This window comes from Podarcis filfolensis (genome assembly GCF_964270895.1).
Source record: "Podarcis filfolensis genome assembly, chromosome: 1".
Lineage (NCBI taxonomy): Eukaryota > Metazoa > Chordata > Lepidosauria > Squamata > Lacertidae > Podarcis > Podarcis filfolensis.
This window is the reverse complement of record NC_139604.1, coordinates 45,413,595-45,437,069: the sequence shown is the minus strand read 5'-3', so window position 1 is coordinate 45,437,069 and position 23,475 is coordinate 45,413,595. Positions and strand designations below refer to the sequence as shown.

The window sequence follows — 23,475 nt, the reverse complement described above, 5'->3', positions numbered from 1 at the left end:
AATAAAGACATTTAGGGTTGAGTGTAATAATCAACTACTCCACAAAACCAGTGCTACTATTTTTCACTTTGAACACTATGTGGAGCCATAACCACTTCCTAAAATTTTCTTCTACTTGCCTTTCGCTACAATGAAAGAGGATCGCTTTTTGACTTTGAGCTTGATTATCGTTGAACCCTAAGAATTCATTCCCTAACTTGAATTAGGGGATTCAAGTGCAGGGAATTCTGCACTTAGGGAATTCTGCAGTGAGGCTGCAGAAAAGAGGAGATAAAACGTGATAAGTTGGAATCTGCCCACATAAAGCTGGATTCTACCCTTTGTTTGCAAATTTACTGTCTCATTCTAGATGGTACTAGAGAAGCGGGGAGTGCCTTGAAATCTAGTTCCTTCATATTTATTCACTGAACATTTTTTTCTTGTATTTTGTCAGAAATTTTTATCCAAGTCCTATCACCAGATCACTCCAGCAGAACCAGATACTTTATAATCCAATTAACATAGCTCCTGTTCCAGTTCTTCTGCCCCTTCGTTTTAAATTTATTTTTCATTTTGTTCAGTTTATGAGTCACCTAACAAAGTATTCTCTAGAAAAGAAACAAAGTAAAAACAGACCATAAAATCTGACAGTGACAATTTAAAAACTGCTTTTCCACGTTAACTCTGTTATATCTATCTTACTTACTGACTCACTGAGTCAGTAGAACTTGCTTAAAATTCAGACCTCACATGGCTCCTGCAGGAAGGCCTGGCGCCAGCAGTTAGCCTAGCTGGGCATTGGTTGATGGCCCCAGGACTTAGAAAGGCCCATCATGGGTCTTAACATGAGATCCAGGCGGATATAGGCAGACACGTCTTGGGGACCAACTTGGCTCCCATCCATGGTAACTGCATAGCCTGCTGTCTCTCTTGAACTCTGAGAAAGGTGACATGGAATATGCCAGTGCTGTTGCTGCAGTTTGCTAAAAGAGGCCTTTCAAATTTAGATTAAAAAAAAAAATCTTAAAAAAAAAGGCTTTACTAGATGCCATGGCAAACTGCAGCAGCAGCACAATCAGCTTACCCAGAATTCCCGGCTCTCAAGGACTCTTCTTCATCCCAAGGTGGCAAGAAGCTACCACTGAATTAGCCACTACAGTCCGACCTTGGAAGTCGGTCGGAAACCAATGCACAGCTTCTGATTGGTGGCAGGAAGCTCCTGCCGCCAATTTGAAGCCCCGTCGGATGTTTGGCTTCCAAAAATAATTCACAAACCAGAACACTCACTTTCAGGTTTGTGTGTTTGGGAGCCGAAACGTTCGAGAACCAAGCTGTTCGAAAACCAAGGTATGACTGTATTGTGTTTTTTTTAAGGAAGAGGAGGAAAGGGACTGGCGGCATAGCTGCTGCCACAAGGAGGAGGATGAGAGCTCTAGGAGCTCCAGTGTGACAGGAACAGGGGCATCAGCTGGACTATGCTGAGGGCCCCCTGAAGTTTGACACCAGGCCTGTTTGCATGGTTGCAATTCTTTTTGGCTGGCAGGAGCACTCTAAGTTTTACCACCAGCCTTTTCTTGTCTTATGTTTTCGGTAAATTTGTATAGGAATGTGAGAAAAGAGGCATCTGTGCATCTTGCTAATTAGTGTGCATGTCATATACAGAATAATTAGATGGATCAGACAGAAGCCCAGTTAAATTAATATAGGATAATATTCCCTGCATCTGGAAGAGATCTGCACCTAGACTGTGGTGGCTGCATATGTACTAAATACTTCCCACGAGCCGTAAGTGGTTCACCACACAGTAAGACTAACAATAAATGGAGCTTTCAGAGCAAGCAAAGCTAATTTAAGGAGTGGTAAGACTGCAGCTCCTAAATTTATTTCTGGGAAAAAGCTGCTTATTTACTCCACCTTTTTACTGACATCTTGATTGTGAGGTGATGCAAATAATTGCTTTTAAGTGCTCTAATTCAGTCTGCCCCTGGCTTATCAAAATTCCATGCAGTATAAAATGCCTAAAGGATGTTTTGTTTTGAGATTATCCCTTCAAATGACTGCCCCTAATTTGCTATCAATTTTCTTTTTTATATGAAGGGCAGAAATCACACCTGAGTGGATTAATCAGAATTAAGCAATCCAAAATGGAGAAGGGCACGGCTGTGGTTCAACTAGAATGGCCTTTTTTTCTTTCTTTCTTGTATTGTTTTATTAACTTAAGAAAAGATCTCATCAAATTGGGTGTTTGATATGTTTTAAGGGAATTAAGGAAATCATAAGGCATACAAATAATGCCAATAAAAGTAGTGTTGTTTATTAGTGAATAAGCCAAACTCTTACAATGAAAAATGTTTAATGAGTAAATATGTTTAAAAAGGAAGATATGTGTTAACATTCAACACAGCTAAGGCACTGGCCTCCTACTTGATGCAAAATATACATGTTTGGTCCTTATCTGAGAGCGCAACAGTCATGCAGATTATGACATTCAAATTGTAGATACCAGCAAACTAGAACCAAGAGCAAGAACTAATAGAGGGTTCTTAAATAACTTCCAGTGTTAACTCACTTGTTGATGCTGCACACTCTTTCTGTTTACATAAAATTGTTTTCATGGACTCATTGACTTGGTTTTCCCAAGCAGCAAATGATGCAGTGAACCTGTTTCTGGACTATTCCACTCTAGACCCTGGGTAGGGGCCTCACATGACTGAATGCCCCTCCCATAAAAAAATAAAACCGCACACATAAAAAACTGGCTAGGCAAAAACCCTTGACTTCTTAAATTACTATGTGCAAGTTTTACTTTTATAAACTGAAGTGTGTCCAGTCATGTGAGAACCTACTGGTACTCTGAAATGGTATAGTCCAGAAACAGTCTACTCACCTGCTTTACTAAAACCTCAACTTGGTGACCTTTCTCTCGGTTTATATATAAAAAAACTTACAAAGGTTTAAGGGTAACTTACATGGCATTGGCTGTGACCAGAAGATCTGCATTATCGAAGAGGGTAAGCCCTGGCACTTCCACAATAAGGACATATGTAAATTCAATAATCAACATCAAAATGAGTTTCCCAATGCAACTGATCTGAAGGAACACAGAGCAGGCCAGGAGGCTCAGTAAGACACTGTAGGTAAAATACTGCGAGAGGAGGGATTGGGAAGCAGAAGAGGAGGGAAAAAAAGAGTGGAGGGAGGAAGGAAGAGAGAACAAACAGGAGTCAAATCAGTAAAGCACATCAAACATCAATTAAGCAGTGCTGCAAGAATGAGGTTACACATCAACTTATTTTAATTCTTCTTCTTTTGCTATGTCACATGTCAGTTAATATAAGGCTCTGAACAACTTTGGTTGAGAGTACCTTAGGTCCAGCGTGCCACTGAACATCCTTCAATGGATCCTTATACTGGGACTGACACATTTGTCTAGCTGGGCTTCCAGCAGGCCCACACAATGCCTGACCCACCAAGCCTCAGCAGCAGTTTAGTCCTCTGGCAGTTAAAAGTCCACCTTTTATTCTGTAAGGTATGTGCATGCACACCTATTTGAATGTACATACATCATATATGCATACGTGTTTAATGCATCTGTTTTAATTAACTTGTAATTTTGTGTGACAGCTGTCAGCTGCTCCAAAGTCAATTCTACGTAAGATGCATAATGAAGGTGGCATTGCGAACTCATAGAAACAACCTCAGATCAAGACTTATATTTTTCAAATGCCACTCCCTGATCCCACTTTTTAAAAGTTTGTTTAGGTATTTAATTATAAAGGAGTGCATCAGAACAGTGTGATTCTTTACATGTCTACTCAGAAGCAAGTGTCATTGACCTCAGTGGGACCAACCCCCAAGGTAAGTGTGTATAAAACTGCAGCTACATTAAATCTGGTGTGGTAGCAGCATTGAATAATAACACTATTCCACTTACAGTCTGGAGTGGTAAAGCTGAGAATTCAGTGTAGAATTGGTTTGACACATTATCAGTGGCAAAAGGATATTGTATGCAGAAGGCCTTAGGTCTGAAACCTGTAATCTCTCATTTAAAGGATCTTAAGTAGCTGGGCTAAGGGACGCAGGTGGCGTTGTGGGTTACACCACAAAGCCTAGGGCTTGCCGATCAGAAGGTCAGCAGTTCGAATCCCCACGAGGGGGGTGAGCTCCTGTTACTCGGTCCCAGCTCCTGCCAACCTAGCAGTTCAAAAGCATGTCAAAGTGCAAGTAGATAAATAGGTACTGCTCCAGCGGGAAGGTAAACGGCGTTTCCGTGTACTGCTCTGGTTTGCCAGAAGCAGTTTAGTCATGCTGGCCAAATGACCCAGAAGCTGTCTGCGAACAAACGCCGGCTCCCTCGGCCTCTAGAGCAAGATGAGTGCCGCAACCCCAGAGTCGTCCACGACTGCACCTAATAGTCAGGGGTCCCTTTACCTTTAAGTAGCTGGGCTAGAAAGAATCTCTACCTGGAAAAAGTTCTCTACCTGAAGACAATGGAGAGGAGCTGAAAACAGCTGAAACAGAAAACAGTGGGCTAAGTGATTAACTGTCTCATTCAGCATAAAACAGGGCCACTTATAGTTTGTATGAATTTTAAAACTTAAACACACCCACCTCTGGGAAATTGCAGCTTGGCTGGGAGCTGGCACATAATCCTTGTACTGTCCCCAGGCTGTAATTGGAGGCAGAGTAGCTAATATGGCACATGTTCACCTCACGTGGGGTGATGTTATACTCTGCAGCCACGCAATCACGGAGATCCACAGTGCTGCAAGTGAACTGGCAGAAAGGAAGAGATTAACAAAAAGGCAAGGAAAAGAGAAAACAGCTAACTACAATGGAAAGTACTCAGGGCAGAGATGCGTTAAAAGATGCTTCTCTGCACAATGGCAAAGTGGCCCAGCACAGATGGCTCTTGGGCCTGACAATATAAACCACCAGTTAAATAGTGGCGGCTGTAATGACTGCTTAGCAGGTATGCAAAACATCATCTACCTTTTCCCACATCCCAAGTATTGTCTAACCCATCTAATTAATATACCATGAAACTGGCACTGGGAATTTCCAGGAAGTGCTCCATTTACAGGTGAAACAATTAGCATTGCTCTGATCCTGTCTATTTTAAAGACATAATATTGGCCAACGCACTGGAGACATTAAGTTGTAACCATGACTGGTTAGAACGATTAGGAAAATTACTGAGCCCACGCCTACTTTTATTTTATTGGTTACACATACACAAGGAGCTATGCTTTCTGTTGTACCCTACAACTTCTGGGCACTGATAGATCAGTGATGCTAAATAAAAGTAACAACCAGTGTAACATACCATGTTGGCAAAGGCTGAGAGGAAAACCAATACAATGGTAAAGACCCCAACTATGGTGTTGTTGGTCCTGGACTGAACAATCTTCCTTGAGAGAGTCTGGAGTGGAGCTGGAAAAAGCTGGTCAAAAAAGAGAAAGCAAGATGTTTGAAATCATGATTCTGGATAAATATCTTGCACACTAAAGAACAATACACATTAGAAAGTACAAAAGCTGACATGCCAGATCACTGAACATCTGTCTTCCTCTAGGTAATTTTCGGAGCAGAAAGGCTAAATGCATAATTGCTTGGCTAACTTGTCATACTGACTTGCTGCTCCCTGATTAAAATAATGGTTTCTAAATCAGAACCAGAAAGAATGGTGTGCAAAACAAAACAAAACATTTGATTCTGATCTCAGAATAAATGGATATATAAACATGCATTTTGAAATAACCTGTTTTGCTTCCAAGATTCTAGCTAGAATTGAGTTTTATCTTCATATCACCTCTTATTATGTTTAGATGGACAATAGGTACAACTGCAGCAGTGAATTGTACAGTAGTCAACAACACTGGCAAATGTCTTCAAACTTTCAAAGGCACCAGAGATTTGAACATTAAAGCCCAGCTGCATCAGATCAAAGACCTATCTAGTCCACCATTCTGAGTTCACAATGCCTATGGAAAACTCATAAACAGGACCCAAGCTAAACAGCACTTTCCTGCTCATGATTCCCCAGCAACTGTTACTGCCTCTGATACTGGACGTAATGCATAGTAATCATGACTAGCATTCATGGATACTCTCCTCCTCCATGAATTTGTCTAATCACCTTTTGGAGCCATCAGAGTTTGGCTTGTACTGAATCTTGTGACCCTCTGGGATCTACAAACATTTATCTACTCTACAGGAGCTGTTCAGGAATCATCAACTCCAACTAAATTAACTCTAAATGGTATTTGGCTGACCAGTGAGTTTGGGATCTTGGAGATTATCTTCCGATATTAAGTTTTAACCTGGAGAGTTCAGGGGAGCATATTTTCCTTCACTTGCTTCCCGCACATCTTCCTCCGATAGGTTTTTGTTTGTGGCTCACCCCACCACAGCACTCAAATCTCCCATGCAAGGAGATAACAAGGATACATTTCTAGAATTCAGATGTTTGAGTTCTGTAAAACTAAAAGGCTTCCCTGCTGTTAATTTCGCCTCATCAAAATGCTCCCCAATTCAATCCCTAGAGGAAATCTGAGACACAGACAAATAGCAGCTCAAATATGCATCATTATCATTGCACCAACTAGGCTTCTAAGTGGTTTCTTTCTTAAAAGAAGACAGTGAGAAATGGCTTGTGTATTGCTTTTTTAGCAATGACTAACCACGCCAACCTCTCCCTTTTTGCTCCCCCCCTTTTTTATTGCACGGTTAGAAGGGTTGCATTTTGCTTCCTACACAAGCACAATTATGAAGCTGTTTGATGAACAGGAGGGCTGATTAGCTGGTGCCTATTACAAAAGGAGACAGATACAACTTGTGACAATGCTGTGCCTCTTTTAAGCTGCTGCCTTCACCTGCGTCTATTACAGAACTATCTAAAATCACTGGACCAGATTTTTTCTTCGGTTGGGGTGGGGAGGGGGGAGATCATCTATCATACCATGCACTGACATAATAAAAGATAGCAATAAACTGTAAGATGATAATAAAAATCTAGCAATGTTCTTCCAAGTGGTTAAATTAAGCTTGTAAGTAGTTCTCAATGCGACAGATGAATCACAGTCAAACATCACCCTATTCTACACAGACAAGGAGAAAGTTTAAATTATGTGCAGCATGAGGTGCAGGCTTTTCATACTACCTCTGCCTGCACAAATTTTTTTTAGAGTACTGTAAGGATTTTCAGCCTAATCAGACTCCCATCAAGCTCTGAAGCAAGGACTGGATAATTACATATTTAGAATTTTACATATTTATGTAATACAGAAATTCATCAAATCCTAAATTTGGAAAATGTCAGCATTTGAACTGCTTTCTTCTATTTGACAACCTAACTGCTTGTTATTTGACTATTTGGAAACCATCTTTCAAAATGGTTTAGCTGAAGTAGAAAAACCCAGATTTGTTGGCGGCAAAGAATATGTTATGCGATGTATGAGAAACCATTTGCTCATAAACATTTACCTTTCATTGCTCTGGAATGTGGAATACAAAATCTGAGGTCATAAATCACTAGTCAGTGATGGAAAAGCTCCAGCCTGTGGACCAAGTCTGGCCTCCCAAGCCTCACCATTTTGCCCATGAGGCTGTTTTTCCCAAACCAGGCACACCTGCCTCACACCTGATATCATATGTGATGTCAGTTGTGGGGCAGGTAGAGGCACAACTGGATCAGCTGCAGAAAGCAGGACAGAACTCCCCACGCATAATGTGATGCACAAGGAGTTCAATCCCACGGGTTCAGCTACTTTGCAGGGTGCAGGGTACCTGCATGCACATCAGCTGATGTGCAGGGTGTTCAATTCTCCTTGGATATTAACCTGCAAAGTTCTTACCTGGCCCTACCCACAGAAGGCCGATATTTTTAAAAATCCAGCATTGGAAACTCTAAGAAGCAAATGACAAGAATCAATGACTGATATTGTTATAGAAATAAGTAGAGTCATGATGGTAACAAGCAATGAACCCTGCAGGACAGGCCTTGCAATCTAGTTATGACCTTTGTTGAAATTTACACAGGACACCCAAATCATGCAGCAGCAGGGGGCAAACAAAAACGAATCAATATAGAAGGTATAAAATTCCTAACTGTCACACTCTAGCTTGGTTCACACATTGGTGTTTAACAAGCTATGAATGAACCACAAGTTGTCCCATGACTTGTTTTGTTTTTCAGATGTTCTTGCCTCAGGCCTTTGTAGGTTGGTGAGCCTCTAAGATGAAGTAGCCAAGCAAACTATGGTTAAGGAAGAGTGCTGGAAATGCATATAATACCAAGTCATAGTTAAAGCAAGTCAAAGTTTGTGAGTAAACAACAAAAAATGGCTGCAGATCATGGATTGTTGGCAGTAAACAAACCAAAGCTTGGTCACTGGACAGTATTTGAATGATCAAACAAACCATGGCTTAGAATTATATGCAAGCCAACTACTATGCTCAAGCAGGCTGCCCTCCCTATCACTGATCACCTAAGCATGTTCTTAAACTGGACAAGAGAACACTAGGATTAACATGAGACACCAACAAACAGGTTAAATCTCTTAAGAATAAGCATAGTCTAAGCACAAAACCTAGTTATTCTCTTTATGACACCTTTAAAGAGTATGTTTTCAATTAGCAAACCAGACTGTATTTGAAATAGAAGCTAATTTCCTACAAATAGCAGCCTATCTCAGAAATGTGGAAGCTGAGTCAGAATGGGTCATCAAGAAGTTCAGTACTGACAGCAATAAAATACTTTTGGATGCTAGGGCAATAGTTCAGAGCCTAAGCACTGAAATCAGCAAACCAAGGCAAAATAAAGGTTGTAACTATAGCTGTATGATTTGTCACTAGGTATTTCATGAGTCACTACTAGTCACTTTTCCATTAGCTGGTTTTTTTTTCTTATTGGAAAGAAATTCAAACAGCATTCCAAGTACTGACAATGCTTTATAGAGTACAAAAAGGCAAGGGACTCTGTGTAATAGTGGTTCTGTTCCTACTTAAGGGAGGCTGTTGCTCAGCCATGCTATTTCAGGAAATTTGGAGCAAGGTGTTATTAATATGCTGATGATCTCCAGCTCTATTTCCTCATTCCATCTGAATCAGGAGAGGCAGTTCAGGTGCTAGACCAGTGATTGCAAGTGGTGATGGGCTGGGTGTGGGCCAATAAATTGAAGCAAAATCCCAATAAGACAGAAGTATTATGTGTTCCAAGTTCTCTGGTTCAAGGGGAGAGATGGCCTCTTCTCAAAAGGGTTACACTCCTCTGGAAGAAGGCAGCTCACAACTTGGGGGTACTCCTTGTTCCAACATTGTTACTTGAAACTCGAGTGGCCTTGGTGACTAGAGGGCCTATTTCCAGCTCTGACTGGTTCACCAGCTCTGGCCTTGGTCCTTCGTGACTTAGCCCCTGTACTCCATGCTTGGGTACCTTCAATCCTGAAACTTCAACTGGTTCAAAATGCAACAGCCAATTACTGCCTGAGGCTCCATTCAAGCCCCTATAACAACTATGCTGGTTAATAGTTAGTTTCTATTCACTTTGTTGTTTAGAGCTCTAAAATGATGTAGGAGCCAATTATCTTATTGGCTCCTTACCTACAGATGTCAGATGTTAAGATGAGCAGAGGAGGCCGTTCTGGCAGTTCTGACAGAAGTACACAGAATGATAACCCAAGAGAGGGCTTTCTCTGTGTCAGCCCTTAAATCATGGAATTCCCTTCCCACAGAGGTGTCTAGCATCATCATGGAATAGCTATCACTGTATGCTGTATGTATTACTTGGTCTTACACACACACACACACACACACACACACACACACACGATCCATCCTATTCCTCTGATTGAAAAATGTTTTTACCGGATTTAATATTGTATTTTTGTATTGTTGTAATCTGGGACCCTTATGGTGAAGGACAGGTAAGAGATCCAAAATCCACAGCAGATCAATGTCTTTATGAAGACTAATCAAATTGCCACAAAATAGTGAGCAAATCATCACCCACTTGCTGGAGAATAAATCCCATTGAACTAAATGGGGCTTACTTCTGAGTAGACACACATAGGATTATACCATCAAATTACTACCACTCACCTTTACGCAAGAGTAGATGACTGAAACAAATATTACTGTGGTGAGGATCACAAAACAGGTCAGGTAGAATGCCAGCATAAACACAGAGCTGAAACCAGAAAACACAGCCATGTGAGATGAGTGTAACAAATGAAAGGAGGCATAGTAGAGTCATTGGAAGATGCAGGAATAGAGGATAGAAAACCACAAAATCACTGTTCTCTTTATGTTAGCTAAGAAATATAGGAGGAAGCACCACCCTCCTGAGATAACAGCTCCAACAGTGAAAAAAGAAAAGGTTTATGATTAAGAGTAGGTCAACCCACAAATTGGTAGTGAACAACAAAACTGGATGGCAGCTTAGTAAATTTGAGAAAGACATATTTGCAACCAACTGTAATCATTTCACACTGTTCTTAATCTGTATGTTACATTATATTCCAAAATCCAGACACAATTTTCATTCTCATTAGTTCTATTTAAAATGATCTAAAACATCTAAAGATGCATTATTTGTCAAGCACTTGAAAAACAACAACAGAAAAATGTAAAACAGAGCCAACACCCAAACAAATTCTGGCCACTTCCTTTGCATCAATAACCCAGTTCACACACCACAGTAAGCCATAATTAACAACTTGCTGTGAGTTCACAGATCACTCTACTATGTTCCTTTCATAGTGTGAGAGCAGGAGCAACAAACCACAATATTTACCTGAACATTGCATCTGGATCATGGATTGTTGTTGGTTTTACTCAAGAACAAATCTTCCCTGTGGAGATTACATTTCTCCTGAGGGGCAAGCAGTAGCTTCTAATTGGGAGTGGGGGAAAGCAGAATTTCATTTCTACACACCACCACCCCATAGCTATTTCCCCAGTCTAATTTGGCCTCTCCACCTTGTGCAGCTGTCTAGAATATAAAATAAAAGGGATCGGATTCTGGATCCCCCAGCACCAGGTCTACTTTTACCCTTAGATGTGTGAATGACTTTTGAACCAAGTTGCATCTATAAATTAATTATGACTATTGAGTATAACTAAAAAAAGTGTTTACATGTTGTTGTTTTACTGCTATCCAAGCTAACTGATAATCAAACCTTGTAGCATTCCATTTTTTTGTGAAGTCCTTGGAATTTTTATATGTGTTTTAAATGGAGGGGGGCTTGCATGTTGCAATAAATTCTACCTCCACCGTCAAGACGCATTATGCCTCTCTGAAAGCCAGTTGATAGGAATTACAGACAGGCAAAATGCTGTTGCACTTGTGACCTGCTTGTGGGCTTCCCAGAGGAATCTGGCTGGCCACTGTGAAAACAGGGTGCTGCACTATGATGGGCTATTGGCCTGATTCAGTAGGTTCTTCTTATGTTTTTATTAAGTGTAGTAGAGGTATGAAACTTGGCTGGTATGTCACATTAGTGGAAGGGAACTGTTTCAATGGTGCACAGAACACTAGGTAAAATCAGACAGTTCTGTCTCTTTCTTCATCACCCCTCCTTGCACCCTTCCAATTTTGAAAAAAGGTCCAGTGTGTGGCCCAGTTGCATTGGTTAGAATATCTTAACTGAACAGTGAGTGGCACAGCAATGACAGTGACTTTTGCCACCTCAGCACAGAAGGTGGGGCCAGGTCCTGATAGTGCCAGAGCAGGGAAGAAATATTTTCTCTTGTGCCAGTACTGATACCTATGTATTGGGTAGATTGGTTTCCCAGCTACCATATAGAATCCAGGTTATATGGGCTTGTTCAGAGTAATACCTCCACTTCAATTCAGAACATCATTGCCATGTTTTAGTGTAGGATTTATGAGTGAAACATTTCCATGTTACCTCATTATTAAAAACAACAAACAAACAAACAAACAAACAAACAAACAAACAAACAAAACCGGCCCACCCTTCCCTTCCTATTGCTCAACCTCATCCATAATTCAACAACAATGATTATCACGCACAGTAACATTAAGGCTAACCACATGAAAGCCAGCTGGGTTTCATGCTCTTCCCTGACTACAGAGAGCATTTCTACTTGCTAATATATTCATCAGGCTTTTGTGGCTTTCCTGCTGATTGTAACAAATTTATCACAGAGAAGAGAAGAGAAGAGAAGAGAAGAGAAGAGAAGAGAAGAGAAGAGAAGAGAAGAGAAGAGAAGAGGAAGCATGTGGGCATAAGCCTCATTCTTTGTCTGATAAACTATGGTTTACAAGACCAAGATGTCTGAATTTAGCCATCTTACATGTAATTTTGTTATCCCAGCTGTTCTTAAGAGAACATTTGCACTATATACAAATATTTACACTACAAATAAAAAGCAAATGAAGCTATGAACCTCTAAAATACACAGCTGAGCAATACCTTTATTAAGACCAATTTAAATGCCACAAAATAATGGCAAACTTTTGAGTTCTCCAGAACATTTAATCAGGTAAAAAGTTACACAAAGCGGGGGGGGGGGGGGAAATGTACCATAATCAGGTTGGATATTGCAGCCATAAGGTAAGTTTTTATATTTAGTTCCTTGATCAAGTCTCTGCTAGGTGTTACAGTTATCATGCTACATACCCAGGATTCTGGGATAAAGACTCAAGGGCTGCTTCCTATTTTTGATTTTGCCAATATAAAGACTGCAGTGCTTGTCTTTATTTCTTGCTCTCTGCCTAACTAGGAAGCTTTGTCAACATCCAGTCTAAATTTTTTATTTCTTAATTTTCCCTGTGTTTCACCCCACCCCTCACCCCAGTTTTGTGTGGCATATTGCCTGATGAAGACTTCTGGAGTTCTGGATGACCAAAAAGGGTGCAGATAAATCAGTCTAATATTGTTGCATGCCACCCCAATCTCCAAGTGGTCCTGTGAGAAAGAGTTAGTGGCTGTCTAACAGAGAATTGTGAGTGTCCTCAACAAACCACAATTCCTAGAATTCTCCAGCAGTGGAAGTAATGACAGCATTATTGCTTTAAAGCCAAAGTAAGTTTGCAGGGTAAGTTTAGCTGGGAAAATGACCTCCCCAAGGATTTGCCCTGAAGCTCAGACTTGATGGCTTTCACCTTCCCCACAAAGCTGTTAGAACAAAAGTGAAAATTAGCTGCTAATCGTTTTTTGCAGTGTGTATTTTGATTCCGGACTCTAGACATGGCTGCCAAACTACTGTCAACACCTCTGCTATTTTGAACCAGCACTAAGTAGAAAGCTGGCCTCTTTACACCACAGTTTTATTATGGGTAAAATTATAACTAGAGTCCTGCTTCACAGTCTACAACCCTGTGAACTGAATTACAGTAAGATGTGCCTGGGATTTCCAGTTTCAGCAAATAATACCTTAGTTTACATTGCTTCATTTTTGTGGCTGTCTTTGCATTCTCCAATATAACCGAAGTCTTATCATCAGGCAGCTTCCAAGATCACGTTGTTCTGGATTGCCTTAGCAACATCCAGACAAACTACCATGCCTGAAGCACATGATGCTTGAGGGCTTTGCCAAGATGAGCCCTGGATCCGGCTCAAATCTAATCCACTTTCTTTTTCTCCTGGCACTACAGAGACCATCAGGGAAACAGCACCATATCATTGATGCAAACAGACACATACTTGGGAGGGAGAGGGTCTTGCTGCTTGCATACAGTTTTCCACTGTCCTGGCAGCAGTCCCCATTCCTTGAGAGAATATACTGCTTACGCTGTTACAGCACAATTCCCTAACTTACCTTTCTTGTTGCTCTTACGGCGTTTGGGAGACAAGAAGCGAAGGGTACTAAGAATTATCAAAGTGATGAAATCTGTAGGTGCTCATTGCAAGGGGTGTGTAGGCAGATCACTTGCCTGTGGGAATGACCCAGTATATGGTTGTTGCTTGAGATCTTTCTTAAAAGCAAACTCTGGAGCCAGCCCAACTTCTGCCATATGTGTTACTTAGCTAAGACAACTAGAAATGATTATATATATGATCCCCCCCTCTCCCCACCCTATGTGCTGCTCTAGGGGTGTAATCCTAGGATCCGCTAAGTCCTGGCACCTGAAGACACATGTAGCACATAATGGAAAGTCATTCCAAAGTAAAAATAGCTTCAAAAAAAATTGTTTCTGGTCAGAAAGGAAAACTGGAAAGTCTGCTTCATCTGTAAAAAAAGCCAACAGCAATGCAGACCTTGCCTCAGCAATAGATGCTTTCCCAACATTACATAAGATGGGTGCGTTGCACCTTCAAGGAACATGGCAAAGGTCCCTATTCCTGTGATTACTGGGCCATTTCTGTAAAAGCTCAGAAAAGGCACAAATCCTGTAACAGTTGTGATTACTGAAGAATAATGGAAATCACAGACCTCTGATCTAAAGCCTCAGAGATGCTGAGCTAAGCCAGAAAGAATAAATTTAGTAGCTTTTAATCACACATTAAAGTGAAGAGATCGACCTAAATTTAGCTGCAAGCCTCTTTTTGATTTCTCTTCAGTTTTCCTAGATGGAGCCGTCTAAATTTTAGATTACATGTTTTTGGCTCCTGCTGCTTTGTGGAACTGATTTTCTGCCTCTCCTTGCACAGTGCTTTTTCTTTTGCCTCAAAGAAGAACAAGCCAGGATGATAAAAGCAGCAGTAAAAGGCCTAAGAAGTTTCATATGTGGGGGGTGGGGGGACACGGTGACTTCAGCCACATCCTGTTTCCTGCCACTAACTTTTCCATGCTTTTCATCTCCACACTCCCTTACCTTACCTCACCTCACATTGCTTCCCTGTCACTCTCCTGAACCCAGCCTCTTGGTGGAATTGCTGCCACCTTTACTGCTGATAATGCAAACCTCCAATATGTAGTCCAAAAAACTTGCATAAAAAACCACTCCACTCATACCATTTCTCCATCAATATTTTAAGATCCAGAAGATGACAAACAATACCATGAGCGGAAAGAGAAACTTCATGGACTAAAACATTTGTACCAAAGGACAAACAGCAAAGCAGGAAATAACTTATTAAAAAAAATAATTAGTAAACATAAAAGTGATTTGTTTCAAAAGCATGAAATAACACATTTTAGTTTCAATCTTGGTTAAAACTGAAGCAATTGGATCAATAACAGAATTCGAACAATTGATATAGATACTTCTAACACTTGCAAGTAAGGGAAAAAGCATCCCAAATGTATAAACTACTCAGAGTCAATACCACAATGGTATCAAAAACCTTTGCGGAAAAGATACTGGAGAAACAAGTTGATCAGAAAAAAATGGAGTCAATGTGGAATGAATACTACTTAAAATTGCTTTAATTAAAAAAAAGCAAATAGAGAGGTTGTACCTCTGAATATATGACACAGCCAGCCCTCATTGCTGAAAAGGATATATCACTATAAGAATATTTTATTCTATACACCATGGGGGGGGGGAGTTATTTGGTTGTTTCTGTTTTTATTTTGATTATGTTGAGCAAGTTTAGGCATTATGGTCAAATCTGCATGAATGTTATTTATGTTCATGATTCATTTTGAATGCAGGTGTTGAGTTTTCAACCTGCACATATAGTACAATGTTGCAAAGCGTAGTACCCTAGATAAGCACCCAGAGGGTCTTTTCCTGTGATATTTATGTGAAAATAGACTAAATCATATTTCTCAAAGGCAGAAATAAATAGACATAAACTATAATATTTGTAACAACCAATATTACATTACAATACCAAAGGAAATGAATGTCAACAATGAGCACTGCAGTTTGCCACACAGCCACACATTATGGGAAAGAATTTTACTTCACTTTAGTGCAAAGAAGCCAGGGGTAGTAAAAAGGAAGATGGATTGTGCAAGGAAAGATATAAAGATCTACTCACTGTGGCACAATTGTGATTTGAACAAAGCAAATGAAGAGGAAGACTATGGAGGCACAAGCCACATATGCACCGAATCGATCGTCCACCTGTTTGGAGTACTGCAAGGAAATGAACCATGTGTTAGATAATGAATTCTCATGTTAAAGCCCCTTTCTGAATCTTGCATTTCTTAACAGATTTGCCTCTGCCCTTATTGGTGTGTTGTTAGCTTGACAGTGGTACAGGGGGCTATAAAATGGAAATAAACTACTACTACCTTTATAGGCAATTACTACAAATTCATATATTAGATAGGAGGACACATATCTCTCACACAAAATTCCCAGTGCCAAGATCACCTTCTTCAAACATCTGCTGAAGGTTTCCTTCACTAGTGCCTCTCTTAGAGAATAACAAGGGAAAAGGGCTGCTTGCAGGCAATTTTTTTAACAAACTTGGAAACTAAAAGGGAAAAACTATGAAAAAATGTGTAGAAGCATTCTTATTAGGAATGATGAATTCTGAGATATCATGTAGCATTGTAGATATATGCAAAGTTTCAAGAAAAGCAGCTCATCAGTTCTTCCTCACCTGTTCAAATATGCTCATGGCCCAGGACCAAATGCAATAAAGCAATTGGGAAAGCAGCTGAAATTAATGTACAAATACTGTCTCCCAATACACCATATCTGACAACATGCTTTTTGCTATCTAGGAGACATCTGAGAAGCATTGGTATGTAAAAAGAGGCTAAGTTCTTTAGTAGGGCAATATAAATTTATTAAGTATCAATGTTTAGACTGGGGAAGAAGGAAAAAAAGAAGATTATTGAGGGCCGAAATACAAATGACAGTGGCAGATGGAAATCATTAAAAAGTCTTCCCAAATTGTGTGAGCAGTGGGGACTGGGAGTTGCAATTTAAAGCTTTTTAAAAAAAGGTGTGTGGGGAGAGGACTGAACCTCTCTACCTCAGTTGAATACCAAAGGGAATTTTTACCCACTCTCCCCAATGGGCTCCAGTACTGGAAATGAAAGAGCTGAGGGGGGAAAGCAGCTTTCAGAGAGATGGGGGGCAAAAGCAGTGGTTTTTTGGGGGGTGGGTCCATGCATCTGATTCATATGCCTCTCTTGAACTTTAAACCATGCCCTTTGCTTTACAAATGATTTGCACCGATTCAGATTTTACAACTTTAAAGTTTAAAGATACAGATTTGTCACCATCATCTGTCTGGTTTCGTTCTTAACTGACCTCCACAGACATACCTCTTCTTGAGGAATATTACCTTCTTCTCCAAGTCCAGTTCCCTGAAAGTTAAGAGAAACTTGCGAACGTGTTCAGAACGTAAGCGGTCAATACTCCTTGCATCAATGGCGCGGCCTAGAAACTCATCCACTTCATCTTCCGGATTCATGCTTTCCTGGATATTCCTATAAAGCAGAGACCAGTCAGCCTGGGTATTTACACCAGAAGAGCCTTCAACAATGTGTCACCCAAAGGATGAATCAGTTCGTCACTTTTGCCTATTGCAAGCCTACGCTGGGTTTCTACTGACAGTCTGAAGGAAGAATTCTACTGTCATTTTGGAAACATGAATTTATTCTGCAGCAGTGTAGGCGGCATTTGTAATTCTACGTAAGGCTGCCTTTCCAAGCTTCATCAGTGCCCTATAAGCCTTCACATTATGCTGACCCTAAAGGAGAACCCAGTGACAACTTATGAAACTGCAATCTTTTGGGTTTCATGAATTGCAGTAAGCATCTCCCTTTACTGTTATTTGCTATCAGCAAATTTACAAGTGGTACCTTGCAGTGTATCCTCACCTGCTAACAGCAGTGGCCCAGAAACACATCCTTCAGGATTCTCTAAGCTGCAAAAATGGTCCTTCTGTATACTGCAGGGCTCACCCAAGCATGCAGGGACCACATTGCTTTCTCAGTGCTGCTGATTTGACAACTTCATATGAAAGAAGTCAACCTGATTGTAGCAGATCATATTGAAGACAAAACACCTAGGTTTCTTTTGTCAGCCTCTTGAACTACAGAGGGAAGCTACGATATTAACCTGCCTGCCTTGAGAAATAGTATTACTGACCTCTTTAGAAGCCACACTCATAACTACAGAATACATTCAAGGGATCTTTGCACATCTGATAAGAAACAATGCCCTGTAAACCCTGTGAGGAAAAAGGCTCTACTTTGCCACCTTGTTCAGCAGAGCAGAAGAGTTTCATCAAGCTCCGTCTCAAAGGAAACAAAATGAGTTTTACTTCAAGGCTGCTGTACACCTCTTATGAATGGTAGGTAGTATCCATTTTTTTTTGAACTTGTTGATGATTTTATGTTCATAATTCATAGGTCAAATGATAAGACCAAATGTATTATGCTATCACGATTTATCGCACCCACAGTAAAGAATTCCAGCTCTTTTCACAGTCAAAATCTAATATTTGCTATGGGAAAACTGAAATAGTATAAAGCATTGGGTAGTGAGTTAACCATGTTAAAAATATCATTGAAATTTGTCTTAAGGAAATTAAAGTTCTTTTATTAAGAAATGAATGAGCAATCTAGCTAGGGATCTCTACATTTTTAAAACTAGCTCTGTTTCCAAGAACATAAGAACATCATACTGGATCAGACTGATGGACCATCTAGTCTACCATCCTGGTCTCACAGTGGCCAACCAGATGCCTGCGGGAAACCCGCAAGCAAGATTCACACACAAGAGCACTCTCCCCTTCTGTGGCTCCCAGTAACTGGCATTCAGAAGCGTTACTGCCTCCAACTGTGGAGGCAGAGCATAGTCACCGTGGCTAGCAGTCATCAATAGCCCTCCCCTCCATGAATTTGTCTAATTCTCTTTTAAATCCATCTAAGTTGGGGCCCCAGGGGACTGCACAAGAAGATAGCTGTTTGTCCCCCAAGGAATGGATCCCTTCTATGTTTCCCGTTACCTCAAGACACCGTTCTCCTTCCCCAACACCTTCATTATTCCTGACAGCAGGGGAACTATCAATATATATAGGTGGTAGGGTGCTTTATATCCCCCATTGATTTGGAGGCAGGGGTGACATTAAAAATCTCACCCACGTCACATGGAAGAGAACCTATAACATTCTACCTCACATCCTTTGTGGAGACTTTAAAGCCATTTTACCTCCGTGCCATGAATGTTCTCATTTAGCACAAGCCATGTTTTAATAAAATGGCAGCAAACAACTGCACAGCCCAGATCTTGAATTATTCACCTCAGATTTTCATAACCAAACAAACTTCACTTGGTCTTCTCTGGCATCTCTAATAAAAATGCTACTTTAACAAACACGCTTAATTAGGCAACTGGTGATAAATTTGGAGTTCTCTGTCTCCCATCCCACTCCTGCCTTATATAACTCATATCTGAAATTCCTCAGATGCCATTACAAATCTAATTTGTATACTGGGGTTACAGACAGCAGCAACCTAAGTCTTAGATAGGGTATGCTTATTAAAGTCAGTTTTATTGTTCATGAATCTAGATAAAATATGTTTATAGAGATGTACTATAATCCCCGGTATAAACTTTTCCTGATAAAAATAGCAGAATTTAGGGCATTCATTAGACAAAAAACTTTAAATTGAAGTTATTTTTTCATATGTGATTTTCATATCACAAGAAAGATCTACCCTGTTTTCCCGAAAATAAGACAGTGTCTTATATTAATTTTTGCTCCCAAAGATGCGCTAGGTCTTATTTTCAGGGGTTGTCTTATTTTTCCATGAAGAAGAATACGGTACACATTTTTTGTCTAATTGTGAGTCAGCCAGACTCCGTCAGGGCAGAGCAAGCAGCAGGCAGCAGCGCGGGCTCTCTGATTTAAAGAGATCTCGCACTGCCTGAACAGCTCTGGCTGCGCTGCAGCCAATCAGTGAGCTGCGCGGTGGCGCCCGCCGCTACGGTCCAGAGGGGTCAGACGCCTTATGGTAGCTTCAGGGGCCTTCTATTCCGGGGAGGCCTTATTATTGGGGAGGTCTTATTTTCGAGGGATGCCTTATATTACAACGAGAGGCAAAACTGGAAGTAGGTCTTATTTTCGGGGGATGTCTTACTTTCGGGGAAAGACGGTATGATCTAAAAAACACTTTCACTCAAACACAAAAGATTATTACTAATTTGAGGCAGTCTGATCTGGTAAAAGATTTAAATAAACAAACAAACAAGCAAACTGGTTAAAGATCCTAAGAAGGCCCAGACATTTAGTGGGAATTACCCATGTTAATAAACTTGCAAAAGAAGGGCATATTTCCTGGAAAATGATTCTTAATTAAGCTTTGTATAATGGCTCTTACCACAGTCATTTTACAGAGCTTTTAGTCTTATGAAAGCAATTAAGAATTGTGAGAGAGGGGGGAAATAATATTTTTTTAAATCTCAAAGATTTGTTGAAAGTAGACAAAATGGGAAGAAGGAGTTATACAGATCCTGAATTCAACACTTTAAAAAGCACTATTGATTTTTTCCAACATTTTTCTTTTTAGGTGTGATAGATATGGTTTCTTCCTATTTCCTCATTTCTTTATGCAGTTTGAAAGTAATGGGGCATCCAGTTATTACCTTATCCTTCTTTATTACTTTTATTCTCATGCGCACATAGATACAAAAGCTGGAGATCAATCATTAAGTCACTACCTCCTCCACTTCCCATCTTTGGATCAGGAGCTACACAGCAACAATACAAGTAGCAGCAGCAGGGCTCATGTTTTGACTAATCAAGAAGCATCCTTTCTGGCAAATTGGCAATGAAGTCACATCCTTCATAGTCAGAGAACTACAAGTGCTCCCCTCCTTTAACATGAAGTAGCCTTACAGAACTTTACATCAGGCAATCTCTGCAGTGCTCTTGTAGGCGACAATCAGCGGTTAATCTGTGGCATCCCTGAACTTCTGAGGTTATGCAGAAAAGGGCTAATAGAGTTCTACACTTCCCCCACCTATTAACTTTCTCCTCCATTTTTCCTTTGTGCCATGTGAAAAAGATGTTTGGAGTGCTCCAAATAATACTTTAGATGTGTCACAGAGAATGAAACCAAACAGTGCTTGGTGTCCATCTTGAAACAGAGTTGTTCAGGAATGCAGGGTTGCTGTAGTTAATCATCACAATGACCCTGTGAGTTAGGTAAGGCTGAGAGTTAGTTCCTCTTCTTTTCCCTCTCACTTTCTTTTTTAGTTAACCCCCCTCCCCGTAGCTGCTTATTCTTGAATTTCTCATACTGGTGACACCCAGTTTAAGAGCCTTTCTACACGTGCAACCTTTTTAAAAATGTGGCTCATCAAAGCTCCCCTAAAGAACAAAAGATAATGCCAGTGGCAGGATGGTGTAATATATGTATTCATCACATGGGCTTTATAAGCCTCTTATGTATTGTTTTCCAAAACCTAATAAACATTGAATGAGGAAAATTGTGACTTAAGGTGATGTATTATAATGATAAGGTCCTCTCCACAATTTGTAGATGGCCAGCTTGAAAATTTTCATTATAATAAAGAGGAATCAATTATATTTTTTCTCTTACTTGTCTTTTGGATCTTCAAAACCCTGAAAAGAAAAAAATATATACAAATTAGCTAGCAGAATGACAATGAAGAATTCTGAACCATTACCCTACTAAATACTTCCATTTGTCCATATCACAGTGATAACAGTCATGCCAAAAGAAGGCAACATTATCAGTTATGAGTCAAAGAATAGAAATGTTTTGTAAAGTTCAACATAAAGGCTATAAAGTTGGTCACTTAAACTTCTGTGTCATACACCAGCTGATGTAAACATCATATTGTTCTATCTAAAACTCTTTCACAATGCACTGTGGTTCATTTTTTTACTATGTGTCCTTACAAATGATGTATTAAAATAGTGACTGACTGATAGTTCGATCTGGATGTTTACCTTGTAAAAAACTGAAATCATCACTGATACCAGCCAGTACATTCTGAATGTTTAATTAACTTAATCAAACTTGTTTATATTAATTCAAACAATCAATATAAGTAAATAATAATAATAATAATAATAATAATTGATTCAGTAGCCAACTTAGAGACCAACTAAGTTAGTTCTGGGTATAAGCTTTCATGTGCATGCACACTTCTTCAGATACCAGGTATCTTCAGGAAGGAAGGAATGAAGGAAGGAAGGAAGGAAGGAAGGAAGGAAGGAAGGAAGGAAGGAAAGAAAGAAAGAAAGAAAGAAGCAAGCATGGGCAAAACAGTCCTTCAGTGGCTCCCTTCTTGAAATATTCAAAATTGCCAACAATTTCTGAGTTACCTTGGGAACAGAACAGCAACTGCTCATCTCTGCAAAGATCTTGCTGCAAAAATATCTCCCTGATTATGTTCAGAAACATGACACTAGCATAAAAGGGGGGAAAGAGCACTCTCCCAACCTCCCCCCCTCCAAAAAGAGTGGGAACTAAACTCCTCTGTATATCTCACAGATATATGCCAAAAATATGATTCTTGGCTACTTGGTAAATATTAGCTTGTCCTGGGTCTACTTTGTTTTGTTTGGACTGGGAAAAGGAACCCTTAAAGCAACAAACAGTCAAGGCATTTCAGAGCAGAGGTTTTCCTAAAGCTGATGGTAGACTCTGGCCACACTCATGTTTGGCACACAATCTCTATGTCAATCACTTCCAGATCTCTTCCACTTTGGCTAACTAATGCTCAGGAGACAGCTCCTCAATTGCTCTGTGCCGAGACTCCTGGAAAAAGAATTACCCACTCCACAACACCACCATCAAGGAAACCATGGCAACAAACATTGCTACAAGAGAGAAGAATCTTTCACAACTGAGGACACTTCCAATTTGTTGCTTTTTAAGGGGAACGGTAGCATTTCTCCTTAGGAAAACCCATACTGGAGGTGCCATTGAGATAAGAAGAAACATGGGCGCTGGCCCATCTAGTTCAGTACTGTCTACGATGATGCAGCATCTTTCCAGCGTTTCCGAGGGGAAATTCCCAGCCCTACCTGGAGATACTGATGACTTGAACATGGGATCTTTTGTGTGCAAAGCATGTGGCCTGCCACTGCTCTCCCTCCACATATATAACCTATGTATGAAAAGCAACCCATAAAAATTGAGAAAGGCTGTTCACATAAAACAGGGGTAGGGAACCTCCAACCCATTTAGCCTGCCAGACTGTTTCGGTCAAGTCACACTCACTTGCCCCACATCTGATGTCATACCAGGTATGTCATACCAGGAAATGTAAAGGCAGAATTTGGACAATAGAAGCTTTGCCAGTACCATGGATCAGCGGAGTCTGTACAGTGCTTCTTACGTGCCAACTATCAGCTGAGTGTTGGCAGTGCTGAAGTCATGGGTGCAGTACTTTCCAAGCTCCAAATTATAGCTGATTGTCAGTGCGTGGGAAGTGCTGCAGCACAGTTTTTTTGCCTGTACGGTTCAATTTCAAATCATGCAGGTAAAAATGGGTCACCTGACATAATCATAACGTCAGGTGATTGACAATTAAGCACCCATTAAGCTCGCCTCAGAGGTGCCTGGAAATAAGTTCTGATTGGCTCACAGGGGTATGAGTTCCCCACCCCGATATAAAGCTTCAGATAATCT

General features: G+C 40.4%; 1 protein-coding gene across 6 annotated transcripts in view; it reads right to left on the bottom strand.

The window, feature by feature from the left end:
• ADCY5 (adenylate cyclase 5) overlaps positions 1–23,475 on the bottom strand; it is a 179,156-nt gene that overhangs the window by 14,998 nt on the left and 140,683 nt on the right. For all 6 annotated transcript variants that reach the window (XM_083584571.1, XM_083584573.1, XM_083584572.1 and 3 more), the window contains 7 exons: positions 21,412–21,434; positions 17,142–17,286; positions 15,879–15,976; positions 10,081–10,168; positions 5,306–5,422; positions 4,591–4,755; positions 2,949–3,124 (listed from right to left, as the gene is read on the bottom strand). In XM_083584571.1, coding sequence (XP_083440697.1) covers positions 2,949–3,124; positions 4,591–4,755; positions 5,306–5,422; positions 10,081–10,168; positions 15,879–15,976; positions 17,142–17,286; positions 21,412–21,434 — 812 coding nt within the window. The remainder of the gene's footprint in view (positions 1–2,948; positions 3,125–4,590; positions 4,756–5,305; positions 5,423–10,080; positions 10,169–15,878; positions 15,977–17,141; positions 17,287–21,411; positions 21,435–23,475) is intronic.